General features: G+C 45.9%; 1 protein-coding gene across 3 annotated transcripts in view; it reads left to right on the plus strand.

The window, feature by feature from the left end:
* Positions 1-10,872, plus strand: part of Tbc1d1 (TBC1 domain family member 1) — a 185,914-nt gene that overhangs the window by 6,545 nt on the left and 168,497 nt on the right. For all 3 annotated transcript variants that reach the window (XM_005359249.3, XM_026785238.1, XM_026785239.1), the window contains exon 2: positions 6,569-7,076. In XM_005359249.3, the coding sequence (XP_005359306.1) occupies positions 6,660-7,076 (417 nt within the window). In that variant the 5' untranslated portion in view covers positions 6,569-6,659. The remainder of the gene's footprint in view (positions 1-6,568; positions 7,077-10,872) is intronic.

The raw sequence follows: 10,872 nt of genomic DNA on the forward strand, positions 1-10,872 counted from the left end.
TTCTGCTGGGATTGCAGGGAGGAGATGGGCCAGCCTGTGCTGCTGGACATGTGGCAAGGCTGTTAACATCTTGGCAGATTCAGAAGCAGAGAGTATGAACTGAAACCAGAGGTAGACCTAGCCTTAGTGCTCTGTCCACAGCAGCTAGCCCACTTCTGCTAGTTAGGCCACACATCCCAAAGGTCACACAACCTCCAAAAACGGGTCCCAGTCACTGCGGACCACATGATCAGAACAGGAGACAGGGGCCAGTTCATATCTAAAACTGTAGCAGTCATATTAGAATCATCTGAATTACTCGGAAATAATTATATCTAATGTTGAGTTCAGTTTGCTTCTTTTTCTAAGTATTATAAGGACTAACTGCCTGTACAGATACACTCGAATGTCCCACAGCTGCCTGAAAAGCGGAGCCCTTGAAGCATTCAAATACTTTTGCCAATAAAATGGCAGAACTAATTCGATGACTGACTGTTCACCAAATGATTGAAATGACAAGAAAGCAGAGAACCATTTTGTCATGCTTGTTGCCACCTGATTTATAAGTGCGCTACCTAAAATAATTGATAGACCTCAGGTCTGTCCTTTGTGCTCATTCTAGGGTTTCATTAAACATGTCTTGGGATTAGCAGCTGTCAACGGCTAGGACTTAAAGCAGGTTCAGTTTCAGGACTGGATGTCAAGCCCGGCTTTTAATGCCACTTTCACCTCTAAAGGGGAGGGAATATTATTTATTGGATTATATGAACTTTAAGGCCTTCTGTTACCATGAGTGCCTGTATACTAGGGGTCGTGGCTGTACACTGGAGGAAGAAGGAGACCCCCACTTTCATAAAATTTATTCAGGAACAAAGTAATGTATTGCTTTGGGGGGCTGGAGAAATGGCTCAGGGGTTAAGAGCAGTGACTGCTCTTCCAAAGGTCCTGAGTTCAATTCCCAGTAACCACATGGTGGCTCACCACCATCTATAATGAGATCTGGTGCCTTCTTCTGCCATGCAGGCGTACATGCAGGTAGAACACTATATACATAATAAAAAAAAGTAAATCTTAAAAAAAACAATACTGTGTTGCTTTATTGTTGGTAGGTTTCAATATTTAAAATGAAAAGAAAGACCAGGCATGGTGATATATGGCAGAGGTAAGTGGATCTCTATGAGTTCAAGGCCAGCGTCATCTACAAAGTGAGTTACAGGAGATCCAGGGCAGCACAGAGAAACCCCGTGTCCAAAAGCCAATAAATGCAATATTGGATAGGTAGCCAAATTGGTCATCTCTTGTACTCAGATTGTAACTACCCCAGGTGTTGTTAGAGAGGCTTCATCCAGTGAGTGATAGAAACAGGAATAGAGTCCCATAGCTAAGCACTGAACTGAGCTTTGGGGACCTTGTTGAAGAGAGGGAGGAAAGATTATACGAGCCAGGGGGTCAAGTTCATCACAAGGGAACCCACAGGAACAGCTAGCTTGGGCTCATAGGAGCTCACAGACTCTGAACCAACAGCTAGGGACTCTCCAGGGGACCCACCTAGGCGCTCTATGTAAGTGTGACAGTTGTGTAGCTTGATCTGCTTGTGGGACTCCTAGGTAGGGACTGTCCCTAATGCTTTGGCTGGCTTCCAGGAACCTATTCCTCAGAAGGGCTTACCTTGCCCAGCCTTAACACAAGGGAAGGAGCTCAGTCCTACCTCAGCTTGATACACCATGCTTTGTGTTGACACCCATAGGAGCCTGCCATTTTCTGAACAGAAACAGAGGAGTGGATTGGGGGAAGGGAATGGTAAGACAGGAGGGAGGGGTAACTGGTCAGGATGTAAAATAAATGAATAAACTTAATTAAAAACTAATAAATAAACCAACAGGTAGATAAAGAAAAAAAAAATTCAACACAAAACCATAGCATTGGGGCTTGAGAGGTACCTCAGTTAAGAAGGCGTTTTTCTCTTTAAGGAGACTAGAGTTCAGTTCCCAGCATCCAGTATGGAGTGGCTCACAACTGCCTGTGACTCCGCCTCTAGAGAGATCAGGTGTCTCTGGCCTCCTAGGGCCCCTGCATTCATGTGCACATACCCCACCCATACACATAGTTAAAAATAATAAAAGTAAATCTTAAAATAGCTGTAAGCTATGTTCACATTATAAAACTTTACTTTTAGAACACACACACATAAAATGGGAAAACAGAATAAAGAACAGACTTCATTTCTGTCTTAGAAAAGGTTTAAAATTCAAATACTGATTTTTCTACCCCCAAACCTGACTGGTGTATGAAGCTCACAGTCTGTTGAAGGATGCCTCTTCAGACTCTTAAAATACATGCGACAATGAGACCCCCAAGTGTAGTAATGGAGAGGGTGTGGTGCCGGTGGCTCTGACCTCCCTAGGAAGAAAGAGGCCATGGTTGCTTCAGCAGTGATGTAACTGGACTCGAGGGATGAACGTGGGACTGGCTGAGAGACAGTTCTTCTCCTTGGGTCTCCAGTGTTTCTACACACACATCATGAGGAGGGTCACCGAATGCCTTTATTCTGAACTACACTTCCCATCATGCCTCTGCTGTAAACATCTATGGTGGATACATTCTTCACCAGAATCCAGGCAGGTTACCTAAACCTGGTTTCTTCTACTGTGATGCTCTGTGACAGGTGTCATCCTGCCTGTGGATGATGGGAAATCGGCATCACGGCTGATTCTGGTTATTGCTATTGGTCTTTTACCTCCCGTGTAGAAATCTCGTTTCTTCTCTCAGCGGTTTAACCGTGAAGACCAACTTGTCCCCTTCAAGTGAGGGAAAACTCTCTGGCCCCTTACAGTCAGTGACTAGTCTCATGTTCAGAAGAGGGGAATGGGATAGTGTGTGCCGTGGCACCAGGCCACGAGAACCCACATCTTATATGGCGATTGTGACTACTTCTCTGTCTTAAAAACCAAAAAGTGTTGAGGAAGAGGACATTAGGGGGAATGTAGGGCTGAGGGTTCTGAGAGAATGTTTGTGTGTAGAGCTCATGGCATGTGATGGCTGATAGATAGGGGATGGAAAGGTCAGATATATTTATATGGTAGAGTCAGGACTGATGGGATGACGGAGGAATCCCGGTGACTTGGCCAGTGCTGTCATGTGCCCCCAGGCTGCTGCCAGGTCCACGTGGTAAAAGCATGGTCTTCGGGAAGCCACTACTGAGAGAGAATGGAATCTTTAGGAAGTAGGCCTTGTGGGAAGTCTCCAAGTTAAGACTGTGCCCTAGAAGGAGATGATGGGACCCCGGGCCCTTCCTTATCCTCTTTTTTGTTCCTGGGAATTAAGTGGTGTATCTGTGCTGCACCTTCCTTCCATTTTTTCTCTCCTGAAAGCAGCAACACAACCCATCGGAGTCTGAGGGACTGCAGTCGTGAGCTAAAGTGAACTGTTCCTCTTTCTAAGCTGATTGTCTCAGGGTTTGCTCTGGGAACAGGAAGCAGAGAACAGCATAAAATGGACAGTGATGCTGTTTGCTGGGATGCAGGAGGAGGAGTTCTGGTCAACAGGGAGCTGAGACTGGCTTCGTTGTAAGACAGCTAAGCTCAGGCTGAGGAGCTGATCAGCTGAGACCATACAGAAATATGAACGACTCATCTGGAACTCAGAAAGGAGGTTGTCTGGGAGAAAAAAAATACCTTGGGAGTTATTAGGGTGTATCTGATCAGCTCATTTAAAAACATGGGCTTCAGGGCCAGGTGCAAACTCTTCCATGTCACTTTGTGACAAGTTAGTGCAGGACTGTGGTCTCCTGGTTCACAGGAGTCACCGCTAGCTAACATCCGTAGAATGCGTCATGTTCACAGCAATATGAGCATTTGACTGTTTGTTGGCACCAAAAGGTAATACTGTCACAAGAAAAAGCAGGTGGAATAAGGGAAGGGAATGGAGCCAAACAGAAATTGAGGGCCTTCTGATAACCTGAAAACAAGGTCCTGGCAGATAAGACAGGAGCCAGAAGAGTCTCAAGAAGGGACGTGTACAAAATCTAGGGACATAGGACAGTAAGCCATGAGAGTGTGGGGACCAGAGTTATGGTCACCAGAGCCCTCAGACATGCTGGCTGGGCACGGCAGCCTGCCTGTAACTATAGCCTGGGAAGGCAGCTATGGGGATCCTCAGAGCAGGCAGGCTATGGAAACTACACCAGGAAGCTCTGGGCTTGATTGAGAGACCCTGCCTAAATGAGTAAGCTGGAACAGCAGTGGGGGATGACTCCCAACCTCAACCTCTGCCCTCCTTGTACACTGCCACCCACCTGTGTCCACTGACACATGTGCTAATTTGAAAAGAAAAGGAAGAAGGGGGTGTGGCTTGCTTGAAAAATCATTTAGAGGGAGCGAGGCAGGGTAGGGCCACTTTGCTATCTTTGGATTTCACAACCCGGAAGACCCAGGTGGCTTTAATGCACGCGGTCTCAGTGCCTCTGCAGTGTAGCTGAGGACTCCTAAGCGGAAATGGATGAGCAACAGGGAGGGGTGGACATCGAGAGGAAGATACACGGAAGAAATTTGTGCGAGAAGAATGGGAAGGAAGACTTGAGGGCTAGGGAGTTTCAAAGATAGCCTTCTTCTCTTCCTTCTTTGTCATCAGCCTCCTTCTTAGGATAGGAGATGATTCTCTCATTCTCTAAGATACCCTTGAGGCCCTACTGTGTGCCAGACCCAGTGTCAGAACAAAGAAGACAGGTACAGTCCCGCCCTTCATGGGGTTTCTCTTGGTGTCAGCACTCTAGAGGGAGGTATGAAGGCTGGATGGGGCTGGTGAGAGGAGATGGACAGAGCTGGGGTGAGCGGGGATGGATGGGGCTGGGGTGAGCAGGGATGGGTGGGGATGCGTGAGGCACTATTGGCAACTAAGTTTTGTACAGCAGCGGTTTACCATCGTCTGCTATGAGCTTCAAGATATATGACAGGAGTCAGGAGATGGTGGCACACACCTTTAATACCAGCACTTGGGAGGCAGAGGCTTGGAGATCTATCTCTGTGAGTTCAAGGCCAGCCTGGTCACAAAGCAAGTTCTGGGATACAGGGAAGACTACACAGAGAAACTCTATCTTAAAAAAAAGTCAACCAATCAATTAATTAAAATACATTAAAGGTAGTTGCTGATGATAAGGAATTTAGTCAAGAGAATTTGGGTTGGGAAAAGATGACTGGAGTCTGTTGATGAATGGCACAAGATTGAAATGAGGACTTACTTATGAATGAATTAAGCTAATCTTTATGATACGCTTTGACCGTGATAAGGCCAAGCGTGTGTTAAAAGAGGATGAATTTGTGAGTCTGAACCTCTGGACAGGCTCAGGGAGGGCCCTTTGAATTTTGAGTAGGGGACACTGCTTTTCAGAGCCCATGCCTATATCCTCAGGAATGTCTTGATTTTTTCCCCACCCCCTTTCATTCTCCCAATGCTAGAGCTTAAATTTATATGAAAATATCTTAACAAAGTCCAACTCTTGGGACTAGAGGACTAGAGAGATGGCTCAGCGGTTAATAGCACTGACTACCTTACAGAAGACCTGGGCTGGTTCCATGCACCCCATATAATGGCTTACAACCATCTGAAACTCCAGTTTCAGGGGATGCAGTGCCCTCTTCTGGCCTCCTTAGGCACCAGGCATTCAACATGGTACACATACGTACATGCAGGCAAAACATTCTTACCCAAAACAAAGAAACACAAAACAAAAACCTCTAGCTGTTCTTCAAAAAATAAAATAAAGTAAGATTTGGCTATGACCTGGGGCTATAGCTTAGTGGTAGAACAGTAGCCTAAAATGAGTGAGCTCCTGGGTTTTTCTTTAAAAAGTAAATTTGGTAGTCAGCTGTTTAAAATGGGTCTGGTTCAGTGAACTATGAAAAGGAATGGGCTGATTTTTTTCCCTCACAATATTTCTCCTTTGGGGGTAGGGAATGACCGCTATTGAATTTTGTCTTAGAGAAATTTCCTGAATAAGTTGTAAGTGCTCTAACAGAGTGTGGAACTGTCAGAACTGTCTCACTTTCTCCTGTGCTCATGTGTGTGTGCATGCTTATTGCATTATATTATATTTTATTATTATATACTTGATTAGATTTATTCATTTTATTTTATGTGTGAGTATTTTGCTTGCATGTATGTCTGTGCACCGTGTGTGTGCTCAGTGCCCACAAAGGTCAGAAGAAGGTATCAGAGCCCCTGGAACTAGAGTCACAGATGGTTGTGAATCACCATGTGGATGCTGGGAACTGAGCCCAGGTCATCTGCAAGGGCAACAAGTCCTCTTAACCTCTAAGCCATCTCTCTAACCCTCCCTCCCCCACCCTGCTTTTTTTTCCCCTGACACTATGAGGCTTGTATTCTCCAATAAATTCCCAGTAGGATTACACTTTTACACCATTTCTAGTTCTTATGCGTGAAACAATGACAGGGAATCCCATTCTAGGTAGAGTTTTTTTGAACAAATATCCATTTCTTCTTACATTTAAGTATCAGACTGTTAAATTCTGGGATAATAACTCTGCAAGCAGCTGTTGCTGTGACTTGATTAAATTTTGTTTTTCTCCCCCAGGAATCTGCCTTCAGAAGCATGTGAAATAGATCACTCCATTTAACTAGGAAAACAGGAGCACGAGTTCCTGGCTCTCCAGCCCTTTCCCAGGATGGACGCGATCACGTTCACAGCGAGGAAGCATCCGTTCCCTAATGAGATCTCGGTGGACTTCGGCTTGCAGCTGGTGGGCGCCTTACCTGTGCATTCGCTCACCACTATGCCCATGCTGCCATGGGTGGTGGCCGAGGTGCGAAGACTCAGTGGCCAGGGCGCCAAGAAGGAGCCTGGAGTCAAGCAAGTCCGGCTCTGGGTTTCGCCCTCTGGACTGAGATGTGAACCTGACCTGAGGAAAAGTCAACAATGGGACCCGCTGATCTGTTCCAGCATTTTTGAGTGCAAGCCTCAGCACGTCCACAAACTGATTCACAACAGTCACGACCCGAGTTACTTTGCTTGTCTCATTAAGGAGGATGCTGCCAACAGTCAGAGTCTCTGCTATGTGTTTAAAGCAGACGATCAAACTAAAGTAAGTGGAGGTGGGATCAAAAGATAAGGCACGGGTGGCAGCGGGGTTTGTATGGTGCCGGGGTCAGGATGCTTACTTTGAGTATACTGGGAGTAATGAGAAAAACGCGGCTGTTATAGGTAGTTTAACAGAATTTGGGATTTATGGGGAGCTTACAGTGTTTGTTGAAGGATGTTTGTAATATAGATTTAAAATGATCAGCTTCAAGATTTAAAAATTCAACAGAAAAGCCTGCCTAGAATTATAAACAAGAGCTGAATTGTCAGGGCCCGTGTTGTTTATGGCATTGTTTTTAAAGCTCCGGCGCCTCTCGCGTTCCAGTGTGCACATGAGCCTTGGGGTGATGGCTTAAAGGAGGAATCATGGCTCAGGGCTTGGTGGTCCCCAAGACTGCGTGTCCCATAAGTGACCAGTGAAGGTCAGGCTAGCTCATAGCAAACTGCATTTTGAGTAGCAAAGTTCTTTAATCCCATTAGGAAAAGTATGAAATATTCTTAGCCAGTTTCCCAAGGCAGTGGTAACATTTTTTTCATACAAAAATTGTTGATAAGAACAGGAGTTACAAGTCTAAGTTTTGATACTATCGGTGTTCTTTTGTGTTTTTCCTTTTGCCAGCGTCCAGTCAGATCTGATCACCCTGGTATTATGATGTGTCTGAGAGGAATGTATGAGGTGCGGCCGAAACTCTGCTATTTCCCCGCCTATTTCTGCCTGATGGCTGCCAGCGTTCTTTGTAGTTCTTCACGGGGCTTACTTCAAGTCGCTTGCGCATCTCATGAACATCAGCGACTTAAAACGAAAATATAATCCATATAGCCACTTTCTCAGTTGGACCCATGGTGGAAATGTAGCTTCGTACAGTATACAAGAAGCAGTCATGGGCCCTGCAGCTAACCCCACCTGAGGGTCTGCAGTCTTGGGTGCTAGGCATGAGCATCCCTTGTGCCTGGAGCTGTAGGCTGACTGGGTGAGGCTGCCAAAGTTCCCGGGGAAATGACAGGGAGGCTCTCCTGCTTTCCTTTCTCTCCTTTCTTTTCTGGTCTGTTTCAAGACGGGGTCTGTCTGTTTGTCTGTATAGTCCTGGCTGTCCTGAAACTCATTCTATAGACCAGACTGACCTTGAACTCAGAGATCTGCCTACCTCTGCCTCCGGAGTGCTGGGATTAAAGGCTTGCACCGCCACTGCCCGGCTCCTTTTCTTTTTTTTAATGGCAAAGGTTGATCTTGAACTGCTAGTCTTCCTGCTTCCTCCTTCCATGAGCTGAGGTTGCAGGAGTGCTCCCCCACAACCAGCTATGTGTTCGTAATTTCAAGTTTAAAATGTGAATAGAAATGCCAGTATTCTCCACTGCTCCCTACTGGGTTCTTTTGCATAATCCCCAGGGTGTAAGAATATCATTTGGAAATTAATGTTTTTGTTGCCAAGTATAACCTGGCCCTCCATAGCCACAGCTTCCATACCAGTAGATTCAGCTAACAGCAGATAGAAAATGTTTGCCAACCTCCCCCCCGTATCTAATTCATGCTGAACACATACAAACGCACTTTCTCTTGTCCTTATTCCCTGAACAATAGAGTATGTATAACAATTCACAGAGCACTGACGTCATGTCAGGCATTGTGGGCAATCTAGAGGTTGTTTGAAGGATATAGGAGGTGGTGAGGGGGCTATTTGCCAACTCTGACCTCTTGTACAGGATACTAGAGCATCTGGGGGTTCTGGGGTCCGTGGGATCCTGGGACAACTCTCCTAAAGACACCAAGGGACAGCAGTGGATTTGCAAACACCCACTTTTGTTTGCTCCTTTAACGCACTGACTCAGTGATTGCCACTCTGGCCAGTGTCTCAGAGGTCATTAGCAGAAGCAGAGAGGAAGGTAGAGGTGTCAGGAGGGATGGGGTTCAGTGGCGCATGTCAGGAGCATGGCAGAAAGGCAGAAAGAAGTCTAACACATGTCACACATCCTGTGTAGGGAAGAGGGCCTTTTTTTGTTTTAAGTAAAGCTGATGTGTAGCGCTAAAATCCGCCATCCTACTCAACTGGCTCAGAGCTAGGAATCATGTTAGTGTTAACCACACCTACGTCTCAGATAAATGCTCCATGGATTTACACTTGAAAGTCCAGTGATATTAACATCTGGATTTAAATCCTGTCTCTGTGATGTAGAAACTAGTGACCTCAGGCAGCTGAGTGTGCCTGCTCATCTGTCAGACAGGAATGACTATGGTAATTCTTTCATAGAGTGGCTGGGAGGCTTAAGTGAGATGGAATGGGAGCCCCAAACCGAGTATGCTGGTTTGAGGTTATGAGCAGTTGCCTTGCAGGTACAAATCCCTGACTTCCATCTCTAGCACTGCCAAGGAAAGAAGGAAAACACCCATAGCAGTAAGCATTTATGGCCATGGGAAGTATTCAAGAGAGCTTTAAAAGTGTATTTTGTTTGTTTGTTTTGTGTGCATTTGATGGGGGAGCTGTCCACGCTGTGGGGGGGGGGGTGGAGGTCAGAGGAAGATTTTGAGCCTCTCTTTTTACCTTGTGGTCCTGGGGATGGAACTCAGGCCATCAGTCTGGACAGCAGGCACGCCAGCAGGCTGTTCAGCACCTACTCAATCATGTCATTGGCCTCTGTACTCAAGAAGGGTTTATGGAAGCAGATTGAGTGCTAACATCGTCCCAAAGGTGTGGTGTAAAGAGAGTAGGTGTATGAAGAGGCGCGTCCTCAGGTCTCGGATGATGCTCTTGTCATCCTTGAGCAACATTAACTCACCTCCCACAGACCCCATGAATAAACCTAGGAATTCCTATTATTTGGGAAGCTCCCAGAATAAAGAGGAGAGGGTTAAACAGCTCTCTTTGGTGATGGGTTTTGCCCAGAACGTTGTCCAGCACCTCAGTTTTGACCCCTCCCTCAGGGTCTTCCTCAGCCATCTGTGAGCAAGCTCTGGCCAGTCATTTGACATCTGACAGGAGCGAGAGATTTACAGCAAAATTCTGTGTCCAAGGCTTTCCGTCTTGCTCCAAGTAGAGAATTAGTCTGACTCTATATTTTTATATTTTTGGTTGTGCGCCTAGCCTTTAATGGCTGAGCCATCCCTCCCGGCCCCTCTATATTCTAAAAAAGCCATCCTTGAAATATAAATTAGTTCTTAAGATCTTTTTGGCTTGTGCACAGTTTTTATCAACATGACTTGTCACTGGAGTCCAAATTGCTGCCATTCCGCTCATTTCAGTTGAGAGGGTTGTTGGCAACATAGCTACTTAAGTCAGGCATTTCGTTCTTGTCAGAAATAGAATAGGAAATGACAGTGGCCCCGATTTTAACTGACATATCTATTATGCTCTCGCGACACCTTGGCAAGATGTCTCCTAACAGGATTATCTGCTGTAGGAGTATGCAAACCTGCACTGGCTTTTCTCTCTCGACTGGTCTGTAATGTTCGCTCAGTGAAAGAATTCTCAAGATTAAGGCTTCTTCTAAGCAGATGAGGTCAGCCCTGATTGTGCTTGCCCAAGCAAACATGCCTTTGCTGCCATGGGAATAGGCATAGGCATAGGCATAGGCATAGGGCTGCTGCTTGGGAGGGAATCCTTTGAGTTACTGTGCTGCAGAATATCTGAGGAGACTAGGCAGGGAGAGGAGTCGTTTTACAGGTACACTGTGATATGGCCCTTCCCTTGGGTGTGCACTTCACAGAGAAAAGTTTCCATAACCAAATGCATTAGGATAGCATCTGAAATGCTTTTGCCTGAGGGCCAGTGTTCTCTTTCTTTCTTTCTTTCTTTCTTTCTTTCTTT

The sequence above is a fragment of the Microtus ochrogaster genome, linkage group LG1 (assembly GCF_000317375.1).
Source record: "Microtus ochrogaster isolate Prairie Vole_2 linkage group LG1, MicOch1.0, whole genome shotgun sequence".
Lineage (NCBI taxonomy): Eukaryota > Metazoa > Chordata > Mammalia > Rodentia > Cricetidae > Microtus > Microtus ochrogaster.